The 17,649-nt window shown below is 42.6% G+C and overlaps 1 protein-coding gene across 1 annotated transcript; it reads right to left on the bottom strand.

Moving 5' to 3' along the window:
• Positions 1-13,309: 13,309 nt before the first annotated feature.
• TMEM53 (transmembrane protein 53) lies at positions 13,310-17,641 on the bottom strand. The gene is made up of 3 exons (XM_048497486.1): positions 17,452-17,641; positions 16,887-16,999; positions 13,310-14,046 (listed from the first exon to the last, which is right to left on the bottom strand). Exons 1-3 carry the CDS (start codon positions 17,519-17,521, stop codon positions 13,387-13,389), a joined length of 843 nt encoding a protein of 280 aa, XP_048353443.1. The 5' UTR covers positions 17,522-17,641; the 3' UTR covers positions 13,310-13,386.
• Between the last annotated feature and the right edge of the window lie 8 nt (positions 17,642-17,649).

Here is a 17,649-nt window from a genome sequence, read left to right as displayed (position 1 = left end):
AAGTTAAATAGATTTTTGATCTACTAGAGTCCATGACCAAACACTGGCACATCAGGAGGTAACCGCAGCAGAAACCAGCAGGTTTAATTTTGCCAGCAGATTTAATTCCTGACCCAGAGAAGGCATTACTATGAATCACCCATCACAGAGTTGTCGGAGTCCAACCTGGAAATCCTGCCTAGTTAGAAGACACATCTGTGTGACAGATGTGCCTTCCAGCCTGGGATTACCCATTTGCTTTCTCACCTGTTATACCTGCTGTGGCAAGCAAGAATCCAGTTTTCAGGGAGAAAGAACATAAGAACATGCCAGCTGGATCAGACCAGAGTCCATCTAGTCCAGCTCTCTGCTACTCGCAGTGGCTCACCAGGTGCCATTGGGAGCTCACATGCAGGATGTGAAAGCAATGGCCTTCTGCGGCTGTTGCTCCCGAGCACCTGGACTGTTAAGGCATTTGCAATCTCAGATCAAAGAGGATCAAGATTGGTAGCCATAAATTGACTTCTCCTCCATAAATCTGTCCAAGCCCCTTTTAAAGTTATCCAGGTGAGTAGCCATCACCACCTCCTGTGGCAGCATATTTCAAACACCAATCACATGTTGCGTGAAGAAGTGTTTCCTTTTATTAGTCCTAATTCTTCCCCCCAGCATTTTCAATGTATGCCCCCTGGTTCTAGTGTTGTGAGAAAGAGAAAAATGTCTCTCTGTCCACGTTTTCTACCCCATGCATAATTTTATAGACTTCAATCATATCTGTCATGCCCCCACAGAGCCTTTGTTTGGTGGAGCAGAACAATATCCCCCCTCAGACATCTCCTCTCCAAACTAAAGAGTCCCAAACGCTGCAGAAGGGTGCAGATATGAGCCGTTGGAGCTCCATGAAGAGCGACACAACTACTGCATGCTCTCTTGGGGCCTTGGCGCTTCTAAAGGCAGTCTGTGGGATTGGAGGTAGTAAATGAGCATTTATTCATCCTGAACAGGAGCCGCTGAGAGAAAAGGTGATTGTTAGTTGCATCATAATGATACCACGGGGTTAGTAGGAGCTCTTCAGACAAGACTAAATTCATTGTAAACGGTAGTGCTTACCTGAGAACTTTTTAAAATGCCAGGACTGGATTCTGGAACACATTAAAGAAAAGTGCTACTAAGCCAGGTGAACTGGCATCACCGCTGATGGAGCACAAGAGCAAATCCCACAGGCCTCTGGGATTTGCTGTCAGTACTTTTAGGTCCCACATCTCCCCATTCAGAAATTAACCACAGGTTGTACAACCAGAGCCTATGTATGACTGAAGATAACACTGCATGAATTGCATATAGTGACACTCCTGTTGGTCTCTAAAGTGCAACTAGATTCGAATCTAACTACTTTGCTTTTAAGGATATTGTCAGACAGCAGAGATTCAAAAAAGATTCATGATTGGGTTGTTCTACCCCACCCCCTTGAAGCCCTGGTAGTTAGCGGCTTGTCCCACTTCTGTCACATTCCCTCCAAGTATGGCAGGTAAAGAATAGCCCTAATAATCCAAGTGCTCTGGCTTAAACTCTGTATTGCACTTACAGCTGTAATGTTCCGGTAGATTTTGAGAACAGGTGTTCCCTGAGCCAGGTCCAGATTCCTGAAGCAAGTCCTTGGAATGGTTCAGCGAAGACAGTCGAGGCACACCACTGTTCCTTTCACAATCCATTCTGCCACATGCCTCTCAAAACAGCTCCTTGTCTCCCCCCCCCCTCCCCCATGAAATATGTCTCCTTAAGTTCTTATGATTGGAGATCTGGGAGTTAATCTCCAAGATCTAATTCCCCATAATAAAAACGGCATTGAGTCATAAAGAAAGTATCTCTCTCATTCTCATTCATATGCTCAATGGCAATAGGTAGCTTGTCTCCTGGAGCTGCTGGTCCATTACACTTATCACAGTCCCTCGGAGCCAAGGTCATTTGCACTGGAATAGCCTTTATAGCCCCAGCTGCCAACAGAACCCAGCACAACATTCATGTCCAATCCCATGTTTGAGAGAAAAGATCTGTCTGATCTTCCTTGGTGTACCCCAGGGCCCAATTTGTCTTGAAGATTTAGCTAGAATATCACTGTCCCAGAGAACATAGTGACTTTGTCTTATTTCAGATTACTACACTGCATTCTGAAGGGTAACAGACAGGTTGAGAGAGTCCAGAGCACAGACCATTCTGGGAGGAAACATTCTTCTCCGAGGCAAAATTTGTAAGAAAGATGCCCTGGAGGAAGACAGCCACTTGTCTGAAAACAGATTGCCTAAGAAAAGGTACCAAAGCAGGCAGGGAAAGAAATCTTACAGCCAATCAAAGCCAGCCTCTGGAGAAGGATCTCCAAGATCCAACTTCCCTGAGCACTCCCATGCTTCTGCAGGTCACAGGGAAACAACTCAGCAGAGGATTCTAAGGAGTGTACAAAATGGATCAATGCTGACATCTGCTGGTAAAAAAAAAAATCTGTGAGCAAACGAAATTGCAGGCAGCGAAGGAAGATGAAATATGGATCTGAAACACATTTGCTTCAAACCCTCCGAAAAGAAGGATATACACATTAATAGATCTTGAAAAGCTGAACATTTGAATTTTCAAAAAAAATAATTTCCAATAAAATGAGAACATCGGTCCCACAACTTGCCAGTCATGTTCAGCTCTTCGGACAGTTACTGCATCTGGAAAGGGAAGTCCGGTAGTGACAAGAGACACTGAACCATTAATCCCTGGTAGACAAATCACCCAATATGGCCATCCAATGAGCTGGAGAAGCCCTCCATTGAAGTTACTCTCTTGCAGCAAGATATACAGGGTTATCAGCTTTTCCTTAAGCAAGGCTCCTGTTCCCATCCTAGCTGCATGACAAGGGCAAATTTGGCTGCTGAAGCTTTCTCTATTATTACATCTGCACTCTGACCAGTTTGTGAAGAAATTGTGAGGTTGTGGGTGCAGAACAAAGTCTCAGTTGACTGGCAGGAATCATTGCAATGGTCACTGGTAGCCATTTGTCCACAAATCCTAAAAAACCAGACACAGTTTAAAAACTATATTCAGCTCTAAAATATTCCTGATAAAGAGGAACGTAAGGGGGCAGAGCAGAAATGGCTATTCTTCCCAACCCACAGGAAGGATGAAAAGACTGAAGGGGGAAACAGCCAACAGACGACAGCAAGTGATTATTCTGTGGCAGATGTTGCAGCAGTTTTTATGCCTTTGGCCAGTTATAAAAGAATGATCTCTGTGCATATGTGTGTGTGTATTTTAAGTTTTATAATTTATATTTTAAGATTTTAAATAAATTGTATTTTATCTATATTGTTAGCTGCTCTGAGCCCACTTCAACAGGAAGAGCAGGATATTCGTTGCTCAGTTTGTTTCAGGTTTATTGTTGATACAACCGTCAGGCTTTATAGTATATCAAAAGTAAAAGGCTACCCTGAGATCTCTTGCTGGTAAATGGTATATAAATAAGGAACCACCAAACAAAAAGAATATTTTGAAGCAGTCAGTGCTTCAAATGTATACACACACACTCTGACTGCTTCAAAATATTCTTTTTGTTTGATTGTTCCTTAAGATATTTATATGCTGCTTACCAGCAAGAGATCTCAGGGTAGCCTTTTACTTTTGATATACTGTAAAGCCTGATGGTTATATCAACAATAAACCTGAAACAAACGGAGCAACGGATTTGCTTATGATCCAAGTTGTATAAACATGTTGGCCTCTCCTGTTATGTCCCCCAGAGAGCTCTTCACTCTGACAGTAACAGCCCTGGCCCAAGATGCACAGGCTGTCCTCAACTAGGCCCTGGGCTTTCTCAGTCCCAGCCCCAGCCTGGTGGATATGCTGAGTCGAATGAGGCCCAGGCTCTGTGGGAGCTCTCTCTATTCCACAGGGCCCGTAAGACGGAGCTGTTCTGCCAGGCTTATAGTCAAGCACAGAAATGGGAGTTGAGATATCTAGCTGGCTGGCCTCCCTCCCTCCCTCTTGCTGCCCTCCTTTCTCCATCTTTAAATCAGGGGGTGGTGATGTATTAGCCTACCCTAATTTGGTTTTAGTGCTATCTCTATATGAGTTTTATAATTTGTATTTTAAGATTTTATATAAATTACATTTTATCTATATTGTTAGCTGCTCTGAGTCCGCTTCAACAGGAAGACTGGGATATTAAATCAAATGATGATGATAGATGTGTGACAGTTTCAAATTTCCAGGTTTCGATTCCATTCATTTATTCCTAGCTGACTTATTGTACCCTCAGCACCAAACAGTAACTTGCCATTCATTAACATTCTTCTGACGGTTGGTCAAGGAGAGGAAATTTAAAAGCACCTGGGTATACTTTTGTTTCCTACACAGCTACTAGTACTCTACAACAACCCCACCACCCAATGCATGGGAAAGCTCTTCACCATGCACATCCCGAAACCCATTTGCCTAGTCTAACATGCACTAGAGAAATACTGAAATGCAGATGAAAGCATATCTGCATTCATTTCATTTGCAAGCATGGAAGCCTACTTCTGCAGACATAGCCCACCACCACCTAAGTGACTGGATAATTTCTCTTTCCTTAGAAGTTAGAACCATTATTCACATATTCCTTCTGGATTTTATTTGCTGGAGATGAGCTAAAGCTGGTCCCTTCACCACTTTCAACAATTCTTCATATTCTAGCAGTCTTCCCTCAGGATTTTTTATCATCTGGATTTTTCACCTTCAGTATGTCCATATCTTTCCTTGGGACAGAAATTACCAGCATTCCCCAAGGCCATAGTATTGTTGAATCAATGTCCCATGTTGCTGCCAATACATGAAGAACATTAATTTTTGTGGCAGCATCAATCACTTCTATAGAGGATGCAAATCTCCAAGCCTGAAAAAATAGCTGTAGCCCAATTTTGAGAAAAGATGGAAAGCCCTATTTCTAGCCACAATCTAATCTCTGAGATGTCATCATGGTCTTTGTAATATCAGAAGTCAGTATGGAACAGGGAGGCCAAGAGAATTTGAGGAAGTACAGGAAGTCACTTGTTCAAAGCTCACCAAAATCACAAATGCACTAATGACATTAAGCAAGCCATTTTATTTTCATGCTCAGTCTCCCATCTGCAATATGGACATAATCATGCCAGCCTACCCGGTTAGCGCTGTTGTAATGATCACCGTAATAATGGATCTGAGGGCCTTGAACAATAAAATTGTTATCCAATAACAAGTAGCATTCTTACCTGTTTGTAAAGCACAACCACAAGGTCTTGTTGTTCTGAGGGACAATCAGACAGACTTTGGAACTATCCAGTACAGGCACTGCCCATGTTTCCTTGAAACCACCTGCTTGGCCCTTTAATTGTTTCCTTATCCCAACTGAGAGCTAAGAAACGATTAAGATTGACCAGTGTGCGCCTCTCCCAGCTGCCCTTTGATGCTGTCAATACAGCACAGGGAGGTCAAAGGTTAACGTCACACGCAGTGCAGTGAAGGAGGGTGTCAGGTTTGTTAAACACTTTGGTAATGAAGTCAGGGCAGCTGCATTATTTGGTCATTCCTCTGACCATGGAGAGAGCGAGAGATCCAAGCTCAGCCCAAACAGATCTATAAGGGCATACATTAGGAGGCCATAGGCTCAGGTATAGAGTTACATTGGCTCTAACACTAAGTGAAAGAGAGGCTGGTGGGCAACACAAAAGGTGGAAGTGGCGCCATTAGCTGCAAGTGTACAAACATCATGCAGACAGGTCGATCCAAGGCAGCTCTCTTTGGAGTGGGGGCAATTCCTAGTGTCACCTTTTGCCTCACAAGAGGCAAAGTACTATCTGTACAACTCAACCACTTCTCATATTATTAGTTCATTATTTAACTTCTTTTGGGGTTTAACCCTGAGGAGAGGAGCCAAGCTGCATCCTTTAACATCACTGGGAATTCAGAAAACAAAGTTCCAATCAAAAGCCAATGGAAGCGATAAGGAAAGGCAAGAGAGCCTGAACTGGAACATCTTCCAGCACGACAAATGAGTTTTGTTCCCTGTGCTGCCACCATCTCTCGCCTTCAAATAAATCCTCCAGCTCCACAAGGATTGTGATGATGCCCAATATGAGCAGATGGGTCAAAGAGGTTTACTCCTCTTCCCTGGATACTATCTTCAGGCTTGTGGGGGGTGGGGGTGGAGAGAGAATAGAAATCATTAACTATTTCCTGCCCAGGCAGATGAGGCAGAGAGTATTGGGGGGAGCATAAATCTCACTGATGGGAGCAGCTAATATTTTATTTAAAATATCTTCTGAAAAAGAGGAGAGAGATGATCTATTGAATGTATTGAGAAAATGCTAATGCATAATAGCACGTGTCAGGAGACTCGTCCATCACTCTCTGCCGCCTTCCGGGAGATCCATATCTAATTAACGGTAATGAATGAGCAAGCCACACTGACGACAAGCCACCAGTTTGTTATGGAAATCAGGCTAAACAATTAATTAAACAAACTGTCCAAACCATGGAGGCCTGGACCCTGAACAGAGATGTTCTATTTACCAGCAAGGTGGTTCACTACCAGTGATACTCAAATGCCAAGAGCTCCCCCCACAGCCCTTTGGATTCTAGCGCTCATTCCTTAACTAGGTCTGGGCAGAGCTTGATGATTCAGGGCTTCAGGTCTGCTGAGATGCCTCCAATTAGAATTCTGATCCTAGGGGGAAACTGGCACTGAGCTGACTCAGATGAGTGTTCTATTGGCTCATATCAAACAAAAAGGCAAATCTGTAATGCTTTGGCTTGAGCTTTTGTGCAAGGAGATCAAATTAAAAGGCTTGCAGCTGGTCAGATTCATAGTTGGGAATGACAGTGACAGGAATGCAGATTCCCACCCACAGTGCTAGAGGCATCATGCTATACCGCTAAGATCAACTTGGGAGCGACTGGGTCTCAGTGGAAGAGCCTCTGCTTTGCATGCAGAGGGTCCCAGTTTCAGTCCCTGACACTTCCAGTTAAAAAGGACAAGGCAGTAGGTGATGTGAAGGACCTCAATTGGAGACCCTGGAGAGCCACTGCCAGTCCGAGTAGACAATACGGACCTTGATGGACCAATGATCTGATTCACCTGTGTGAAGGCAGCTTCATTATCACAAAACAAAAAATACAAAAAATCTGAGATTTAAAGTTCAGAATGGAAAGCTAGAAGAGTAATAAAAGATGTTCTAATCCCAACAGAAGCTGGTTTGATGTTGCTGGCTCAAGGTTGACACAGCTTCTCACCCTTCCAAAGTTGGTAAAATTACCCAGCTTGCTGAGGGTAAAGTGTATCACCTCCCAAAACACACTCTGCTTGGTAAGTGTTGTGATGTGATGTCACCTGGTGCTTGCACGCTTACCTTTTAAAGATCCTCTACAATTGGGCACTCAAAAAAGAATAGGAAAGGATGTGTCAATTCTATCTAAAAGGGAAAGACGGTTGGAATATTCAGAAATCTTCCTGGGCAAACCTGAGATGGATTTCCTCAACCAGGGAAAGATTCTTTCATAGCAAGAGACATTTAAATAAGATTCATATGACAGAAGAGATCTTTTTTTTTTGGGGGGGGGGTACCAAAATATTGAGAGGAGCAGACACAACATGCTCTAAGCACTCAAATAATCAAGATTTGTAATACACTTCTTAATTAAGTCAAGAGTATTCTGATTGCCATAGTTGTTCATCAGACAGGTGTTATGCCAAGGGTCAGCAACTTTTCATTAAGAGGTTTCATCCAAGGAGAGCTAAAGGAATCCAATTCCACTTCCTGCAAATGCCCCTTATTGCTAAAAACTTGCTTGAGCCTTCGAGGGAATGCAGAAAGCCAGGCCTTGGCTTCTAATGATTCTTTGCTAAATTCCACCCTGAGAGTGATGTCCGAAACACAAGAAGCATTTGCGAACTTCCAAAGAAACTGGACAAGAGTTCAGTCCAGGGTCTTCCTAGCAGAGCTTAACCATATAGGGTTATGCTTTGTTGAAACAACACCTCAATTTCACATTTCTACAATTCCTAGTCTTATTACACTCCTTATTGGACACATCATCCTTTTGACCGCATTTACATTGCGTAATCTGACTGAGTCTCAGAGAGAAAGGCAGACTGTAAATAATAGAAATAAAAAAGAAAAACCAAGATGATTAAAGGGTTGGAGCATCTTTCTAATGAGAAAAGGTTTAACAAACAGGGAGGAAGGACAGGATAGAGGTTTATAAAGCTATGCACGGGGCACAGAGACTGGGCAGGATTTTTTTTCTTCCACTCCCAAAATAGAACTCTGGGGCATCCAGATTTGGGCAATAGATTCAGAACGGACAAAAGGAGATACTTCTTTACTCAGCAAGTGGTTAAAATACGAAATGCACTGTAAGAAAGTATAATGATTGTCACAAGAACTTTAAAAGGGAATTTATATAGGTCTATCATCAGATATTAGCCAGGATGACTAAAGGATACCTCCATGTTCAGAAGCAGAAAACTTCTTAACACCTATGCTAGGAAGCAACATCAGGGGAAGGCCTTGGCCTCTGTCTCCTGTTGTTGGCATTCCATAGTAATTGACGGGACACTGTATGAAACATTATGCTAGATTAGATGGACTTCTTCTGATCCAGCAGAGTTTTTCTTATGTTCTTAAAGAAAAACTATAGCCTGCATCCCATTTCTAGAACGTACATCTTGGATCAAGGTTGAGATATGTAGATATAAACGCAGATAATGGATAACTCAATAACTACTATGAAACAGGTACCTGTAAACCACGGTCACACACCACCCATGAATAAAGACATGGCCGTAGAGGTCACTGCAGCAGCAGCAGATGACATGAGTAGCAAGGTCTATGAATTATAAGGTCTATGTTCACCTTGGAAGTTAACAGTATGCATCTATCTAAAATCTGAAACCCCATGTAGACTTCCTTGTGCCAGAGAAAAAACTGAAAATGCAGTTAAGTTAGCTGCCTAATACTCAAAACAATGAAAGAAACTTTGAACAAGTTTTTGCAGCCAGGGAAGACCTATCTTACTTCAACTTTTCCATGATTCCTGATGTCTACTCCTGTACATGGCTTACAACTCTCTTTCCTTATTGTCTACTACATAGTTATTCCTAACATCAATGGGAATCCACATAAAACTAAACTATGCAAAAATGTATGCAGATTTGCATGGTTTAATCATCACTGCAGCATAATCATATTTTACACAAATACCATCCCCTCTTACTTAAGTTCAGAAAAAAACTTCAATCTACCCTGAAGTGGTACTGGAGAAGGTATGTGGGTGAGGGACTACAGCAGGATCTTTGAAAAGCAGCAGCTGGGATTTGTGAGACTTCATTTACACACACATCACGCAAGGCTGGCATTCATGCCCTGCTTCCTTGCCCTGAGACCCGGGCTGTGTCTCCTCACATGTCAATGTGCACCGAGATCCTGAGCAGCCAAACAGAGATTTCCAATGCGAGGTGTGTACTTGGCTCCCGGTCTATTGACACTGAAGGAAGAAGGGCTCAAGGTTAATTCCTTATCAATACCCTATTGTCAGCTCATTAATCAAAACGAGAGGTCAGAGGCAACCAAAGTGTGCAGGCAGCAGAGACAATACTGCCCTCCTCAAGATCCATTTTATGCTGATCTGAAATGTAGCCCCACTCCAAACCCCCACAGTGCACAGCTTGGACCCCACAACCAGCTTGGACCCCAATGGCCTTTGGTCCTTAGCCCCATTCTCTTGGATCTACATACATTCAAATAAAACCTGGTCAGCCTTTGTATTAGAAATTTTTTTGAGAAAAATCTAGAAATTAGTAGACAAAGAAATGAGTAAACAAAGAAAAGAGTTACAGACCAGAGTTCAAGTTCCATCTGTTCGGTTGAATTACTGACGCTACTGGGGAAATTACTGTACTGCACTATTCCAGTAATGAAAGTGAAAGAACAAATGCTGTTCTTCTGGGTATGGGACAAAAATGGAAGACTGTTATGCAGTGGGCTACCTGAGATCAGGTTTCTAGATGCATAGCAGAGGTAGGAAGCAGTTATGTCTTTTTCTACAAGAAAACATAACTATGCTGCAACAACTGCGATTCTTTTCCTGTCTACGGACTCATGAAACTCACGAAAGCAAGTGCCATCTCCTTGAGGAAACCAGAACTATATCCAGCCAGATTTAGTACCAATACCACAAACTACGTATCCATCCCTGCTTTGCGCCCCCCCCCCCCCCCATACATTTCATGGCTAGCAGTAAAACTGTGCCTTGGAAGGGCCCTGGCACACCAAGTATAGCACAATGGTACACTGTCCCTTACCTAGCAATTCTCAACAGTCTTTATCAGGAAAAAAGTTTGAGCTTGCTTTACTGTGCTTTTATTTATGTTAGGTTTAAATATTTTCAGGTTGGATTACCCCAGACTGTTGTGGTTCAAAAGAAAGCTGCTTAAGTGACATGAACTGCTGAATGTAGGCATTTGTGGTTGTTTCTCAGTCCCACTTTGCACAAACTTGTAGTTCTGAAGTAGTTGTTCCAACTACTAGAAGTGCTATATAAACTCAGTCATCATCAGAGTCTGGGAACAGGGAAAGACAGAGAGGTAAGAAAGGTTAAAATGCTGCATGTACAGCTTCGGATGGCAACAATTCTGTTCAAACTCTGTTTGGCAGAAAAAATAACCAATAATCAAGCATCATGGACACTGAGACAGCCTTTGAGAGATCCACATTTGCCTCCCCAGATTTTTAATTCAGCCTCTCTTCTGCCTCTAAGTGCTGGGGCACTGAGCTCCACACCCGTAGGCCCTGTTTCTGCTTGTGCAGTTTTTTTTAGTTTAACTCCCTTTCATTCAGAAAGGATGTTAACGAAAACCTCTATTTTGAGGGACTAACTTATGGTTAATATAGTTCGTACGTTAACATTGCAACGTGATGGTATTTACAGCATGGAATGAAGGGAAAAAAGCAACACCCAGGGCTGGGAGCCAGCACAGCCCATCACAAACTGGACATGGGCAAGAGGCAGAAAGATACCAGTTAAGAGAATTTCCTATCATACCTGACATAAAGATTTATAATTCTGACTGGAGTAGAGATCTGCATGGGGAGTAGGGAGTTGAACCAAGGGTCTCCCTAGGTCAAGTCCAATACTTAAATCTATATCGCAAAGAATAAAATATGAAGGTCCAGACATTTTAATGCCCATTTTTTCTGTTGCTTCACATAAATTCATCTTGGGTGCTTAGTTCTGAGGCAGAAAGAAGGCACAGAAAGAAATAATCTGCACATATTTGCCAGACTTTCTTTCAATTACAGCATCTGCTGCCATAAAATGTCAGCTGTTTTAATACTGAGGATGCAGTACAGTAATTTTCTTTTATTTTGTGGTATTATGTTCAAAGGGATGACAAATATGGGTTCCTATTGACAGATAAGGTATATCTACATCAGGGGTCTCCAACGGATAGTTCATGAATTACCAGCAGTTTGCCAACTGCCGCAGAGCTCATGCAACTCCTAGAAGACCCAGGAAAAACACTGCTCTAAGCTTTAAAAATCTGGTTTCATTTAATTGTATTTTTCTGCGCTACTTAGCTGACAACTTCATTTCTGATTATCTTTCTAGTCCATGTAATATTTCTAGGACAGAACAAAACTTGGTTACATGGTGGGGGGCATACTTGGGACTTTTTCAATACTCAGAACTAGCTCACATTTTAAAAAGCACTGGTGACTTCTGGCCTAGATCTGCAAAAAAAAAAAAAAACTCCTGATCTCAAAGCTACAACTAAGACAGATGTGGTAGGATCAATCCACAGGCTTATAAACCTGATTTTTCAGGAACCAGAAACTTAAGTGCCACTGTTCCAGAAATCAGGTCTTTGAAGACCTAACTACCTATTCTTCCCATATCATCTAAAGCTTACTATTGTTCCACAGTACTTCAGTACATATCCCACAGGAATCTCCTCAGTTCTTCTCAAAGTACAACAGAGCTAGGAACAAAATCCTCTGAGTAACTGGACTGTGGTTACAAAGGCATGCATCAGAAAATAAAGGGCATGCAAAGCCATGTGTGCAAGCTGAAGAACCTCCCAAAATTGGAAGGGAGGTGGGGAAAAACATTAATAGTACAAGTCATAGAAGAGTTACAACTTTCTAAACCCATTTACTTCCATGCCCTTCAAAGGGCATAAAACTCTGCTTAGAACTGCACTGCAAAATGGGTAAATCTAACTTTTCTAAATATTGAGTGCCAAGAGTTTAACTGATATTTCAAAGGTACAGAATAAGGGCTACAGCAATTAATATGTTTTATACTACTATACTCTTTCCAGCCAACTTGCACTCATCAGGTGTCCAAAGAATGTTCTTGATCTTCTTTTCAGTTAGTGCTTACAGGTGCATCTGTGAGACTGTTTATGGAACCAAGTTTGACAATTCTTCAAGCTAAATATGGACTACAAAGTTCTCATTTGGCCACAGGCAATTCAGAAGGTGCACCACAAAAGGGATATGCAATACTCTGGTCAGATACAAGTTCCTGCAGTGTGTACCCAAACTGAGAATATGGGGCTACTTCCTGCCTCTGCCTCTCTCCTTAACTAAACAAAAGCTGCTAGCCAGATGGCAGGACTGACACAAGCAGCAGCCTAGAGATTACAGAGCATCCACTGAAATGTTTGCAGGGATGAACAAAGGTAGCAGAGAAAGGCACTGCTATTGCTTTATGTTCACATAAAGGCTAAGGATGGGGTGGGGGGAAGAGAACAAGAAAGGAAGAGACAGCAGAGGCAAATAGAACAGTTAACAACAGGACAAAATGGAAATAAGGCAGGGGTCTGGATATTCTGCAATTCCCCACCAGTACCAACACAGTATTTAATTCTGAGCGCAGATAAGCTTGAACGTCTGTGCCTAATAAAATTACAGAAACCAAAGAGAAGGCTAAATGAGATTACTGCTAGTTAGGAAGAAGGGCTTCCATACCCCAGAAGATAAACTACACAAAACAGGAAAATATATGACATGTCTCAAATTTATAGATTTAGCCCCTCTTGGCATAAGATTGTTCATGTTAGTGCGTGCATATTCTTAAATGCAAACCGTACACAGCCATTGTACAGAACACTTTCCACATTCTGTTTTCAAGGTCAAGTGGAAGGAATATACCATATGTTGCAACACTCTAGGATTTCCCACATTTGTCTCACAAACCGACATTCTGCTGCTGCTCAGATGTTTGAGAATTTGAGTTATTTGGGTTCTAAGAAAACTGTTGCTCTACAGCGAGATCAGAATCAGATTTTTATTCAGAGCAGCATTTGCTTCCATCCAGAGACAGCAGATGCTTGATTTCGCTTCACATCTGTCACTTCAGTAAACGTAAGCAACTGTACATAAAGGAGGTGCAATGAATCACATACAAGGATGGATATGCCCGAAAGTGGCTGACGTGAGCAGAGTTCATAAAGTCCACAGCCTTTATAGGGACCCGTTGTTGCTGCCGGGCCTTTATCATGGTCTCCACATCATTAGCAACAATAACATTATCAGCGCTGGAGTACAAGTAGAGCTCAGGCCAGGAAGAGGGTTGCTTCAACATGGCATCGTAGTGGTTCTCATGTATAAAGCGGGTCAAAGGATATAGCAAGATCCGCAATGTCACAACCAGGACTGTAAATGTCAGGAGGAGGAAGTACTTAACATACACATTGGTTGATCCTAAGACAACTGACAGGGCACGGAGACCACCCCTTAAGTTCTTCCTTCCAGGAGCACTGTCAAACACAGTACCCACCACTCGAAGATGCCGGAACTGCTGGTGAGTGTGGAGCAGCTCCACAATGTATCGGTACAGCATGACACCACCATTGCTGAAGACATGAAAAAGCAAAGGCTTCATGTCCACCTTGTAGTCAAAGAGGAGTTCCAATAACTTCTTAGCGAGGTTCTGCAGAGACCGTACACCCATGGATTCTGAAAAGAACACCAACCTCCAGGGAGCTATGAAGCGGATCACTATGCACCCCTGCAAGAAATACACAAGTTGTAGCATGAGCCATGCAAAACAGTCAGGCAAAATCCTACTCTTCCTATGCCGATGGCACTAATCATTTTCTGCAGTTAAGAATTACTCTCCCCAACCCCATCCACTTAGGAATATTGATTCCTCAGATAATAACAGTTTCAGGGAAGATAGAAGAGTTTTTCAGAGCCTTGACTGCTCATGGGATTAAAAGCAAAATCTTCCCATTCCGAGGCATATTCATACTAAAGAGGTACTAACAAACAACAAAATGCAGAAAAACGATAGATGCAGGAGCCCTCCATGTACTCTATGGACTGATCCAGATCCTCTCCTTTCAGTCCAGGCTCTTGTAACTCCTCCTTAGTCTCACCCTCTTTATGTTATGGCCACCAGTATTATTTTCATGATCCTGAACAGGTGCATGATAGTGATGCTGGAAGGTAAGCAGCAAAGAAACATTCCTTCTTTCTCAGCAGCAGTTGCTTCCTTGGGGGTCATGCATGCAGCCTAACGAAACTGATGCTGATGGAGCAACATCTACAAAGCACTAGTGTTGTACATGCTTATACCTTATGCTTAAGAGTCAGGAAGCAAATACAGGTGTCTTAAATTCCCACGGCCCCTTTCTCACACCCACTAATTTAAGCTGAGTAACACGACACTGCAATAAGTGAACTCTGATCTTAGATTGGATACATCTATCGAAGGGATAACCTATCCAGACATAGTGAGGAACAGACAGAGAAAGTTGAGGAAGGCATTTTGGCATTAGACTATAATATACAAGGCTGAATCAGTTATACACATATCTTCATAAAAATAGAAGCTACATTGAAACCGGATATATACCGGCTGTTAACGGTATTCTTCGCTATTATACTCACAGCAGACCCATTTACTGGATTGGGGAATAAACTATTGGAAGGCTGCAAAGAACCTTCCCTGGATTAAAGTTGTCAGACCATTTTCTAGTTAACAGTACTGGAAAATGGTTACAATCGGTCCAATTACAATATTGTAACACAGAAGATCTGACGATGTATAAATGCAATCTTTATAAGTTAGCAATTAAAATATTACAGCTCTGGTCAAAGTTGCAAAAACAAAAAGTTCTTGTGACACACTGCTTTTGCTGCAGCATCACTTAAATTATACAAATGCTGTAAACCCAAGATGGACTTGACAGCTATTATCCTGGCTTGGGATTAATCATTTACTGAATTTCATACGATCCACACTTTAGCTGTTAAAGGTGTTATTTTTTAACTAAATGGCATTTATACTTTTAATCCTAAGCATGATTTTTGAACCTCAGCAGAAAATGAAACTTTTTTTAAGTACTGTATTCCATGCACTCTCTTGGTTAAGAACATAAGAACTAGCCTGCTGGATCAGACCAGAGTCCATCTAGTCCAGCACTCTGCTACTCACAGTTAAGTAACATGGTTACTACTCATGGTTAAGTAACAGCAAGTTCTAGTGATGTCAACAAATCTATCCATACATTTACTTCCAAGTAAGTTTCACTGACTGCAGTCCTAGTTTTCCTCTGTCCAACATAAAAGTCTTCTAAAACAAAGATTCCCATTCTTGTTATATATGAACACAATAGCAAACCAACTTTGAAAACTCATCTAAAACATCTTTCTTCTGGCAGTCTGCCTCAGCTGTGGACTACCTGAAATAGCATTTTCTAGTTTTCTCAGCCAGGCTGTAGAATGCCTGATGAGATCAGGAAGGTTCCTACCCTTCTGGTAAAAGTGCCACAGCCAGGGGATTCCCAAGGCTTGGATCTCTGAAATATTACTATCAATTGAAACAGCTAAATGAAGGTTTGACTTTTGGGATCTCTAAAGCAGAAATAGATATTAAAATTGGAACTCTGAGTCATAAAGGGCAAGAAAGGGTCCCTACACATCCTGTGACAAATAACTGTTCTCTAAAGGAAGCCCACCAATATACAAAGTACACCAATATCCACCCATTATACGTTCAAGTAGGATTTTACAAAACAGTAGCAGTGCAGATAACACTAAGACAGCTGGTAATATGGAACTCTTCAGAATCCACACAATAAATATGGACTCACATAAAGCTATTCTTTGTAATTTAATGGACATGAAAAGGTCCCACCAGGCAGCTAATGTGATGTAGTGGTGTCAACACAGAATCTGCAAGTGGTGGTGGTGGAAAATGCTATCTAGTTGGAGCCAACTTATAGCAACCTCAGATTTTTCCAGGCAGGAGGCATTCAGAGGTGATGTACCGTTGCATGACTCTGAATCACAACGCTTGTATTCCCTTGTGGTTTCCCACCCAAATACTAACCAGGGCTGATCAGCCTAGCTTGGGCTATCCAGGTCTGGGCAGAATTTGGGAGACCTAGGTTCAAATTCTCATTATGTCATGGATGCTCACTGGGTGATTTTGAACCAGTCACGTGCTCTCAACCTAACCAACTTGAAAGCATTGTTGAGATGATTAAATGGAAAAAAAGAGAATTACATAAGACATTTTGAGTCTCTGTTGAAGAGAAAAGTAGGGTAGAAGTGAAGAAAATAGGCAACTCACTTTCACTATACCAGAGGTCAACCATATAGCTCTAAATGAAATATATAAGAAAAGGTTAGCTAGCCTTCAGGGAACAATTAGATCTAATAGAGGGTTTTGGAATTCTTATTTCTAGATTACAAACAAATGGGTAGGGAATAGAACACAAGAGTCAGATATACTGTATACCAGTCCTGAAAATGATCAACCACCACAGTGTTTCTAGTTCTGAAAACAAAAACAGTGGAGAACCTGCCCTGTAACACAGTCAACAAGAGGGAACTACTTACTTTCTTAAGGTAGATAGTGCTGTACTTCTTGAGATATTGATCTTTGCAGCCAGCCCATCCAAGCAGTATCACCACAGGCAGGATATGTCTGTTTGCCTCCTCAGCACTAGCTTCTGAAAAGGAAGAAGAGTGAAGTCTGCATTTCTCATCACAAAAAAGAGGGGCCACAAATATGAGAGCATCTCTCCAGGGTATCAGGCCTTTCACATCACTTCTGTTGACTAGATATACCAGGGATTGGCTTTAGGACCTTCTGCGTGAAAAGCAGGTGCTGGAGCAGTGAGCCACAGCCCACTCGCTGCCCTCCACGTTAGCATTGCAAGCACTGCTGCTCGGGGCATTTTATCAAGCCACTGCACGGCTGCCCAGAACACCTCCCGTTGACGTGCGCTCTACTTCGCACCCCACCCACCATCAGAAATACACGCGGGAACTCAGCCTCGCATCACCCCTAAGAACCAAAAGGTGGGGAGCACTTCACTCCCTCCAGGGTTCGTTCATTCATTCAGCCGGCGGCGGCGGCGGCCTCACCCGGCGTTCCGTATCCGGGAGATGGGCCACTTACCCACACTTCCCTCGGACGGGTCAGAAGGCATCTCCACGGCACATCCCAGCTCTTCGCCCCTCGCCCCCATCCCTGCGCCGGCTCTCAACAACTAGCCGCTCCAGTCGGAATTTCCGCCGCCGCCGCTTCCGGTCAGAGCTCCCAGAAACTCCCGCCCCTTTCCGTAAGTCGTCCAAGAAACCTGCAGGGACGGCCAAG

The sequence above is a fragment of the Sphaerodactylus townsendi genome, linkage group LG05, assembly GCF_021028975.2.
Source record: "Sphaerodactylus townsendi isolate TG3544 linkage group LG05, MPM_Stown_v2.3, whole genome shotgun sequence".
Classification (NCBI taxonomy): Eukaryota; Metazoa; Chordata; class Lepidosauria; order Squamata; family Sphaerodactylidae; genus Sphaerodactylus; species Sphaerodactylus townsendi.
The sequence above is the reverse complement of the archived record's forward strand: the minus strand, read 5'-3'. Positions and strand labels throughout refer to the sequence as shown.

Excerpts from the sequence above, each read along its gene's own strand:
- TMEM53 (XM_048497486.1), bottom strand. The coding sequence starts at position 17,521 with ATGGGGGCGAGGGGCGAAGAGCTGGGATGTGCCGTGGAGATGCCTTCT. Across the intron at positions 17,000-17,451 it reads CCCGTCCGAGGGAAGTGTGG|AAGCTAGTGCTGAGGAGGCA; the intron begins GTAAGTGGCCCA and ends CTTCCTTTTCAG. Across the intron at positions 14,047-16,886 it reads GCACTATCTACCTTAAGAAA|GGGTGCATAGTGATCCGCTT; the intron begins GTAAGTAGTTCC and ends TATTTCTTGCAG.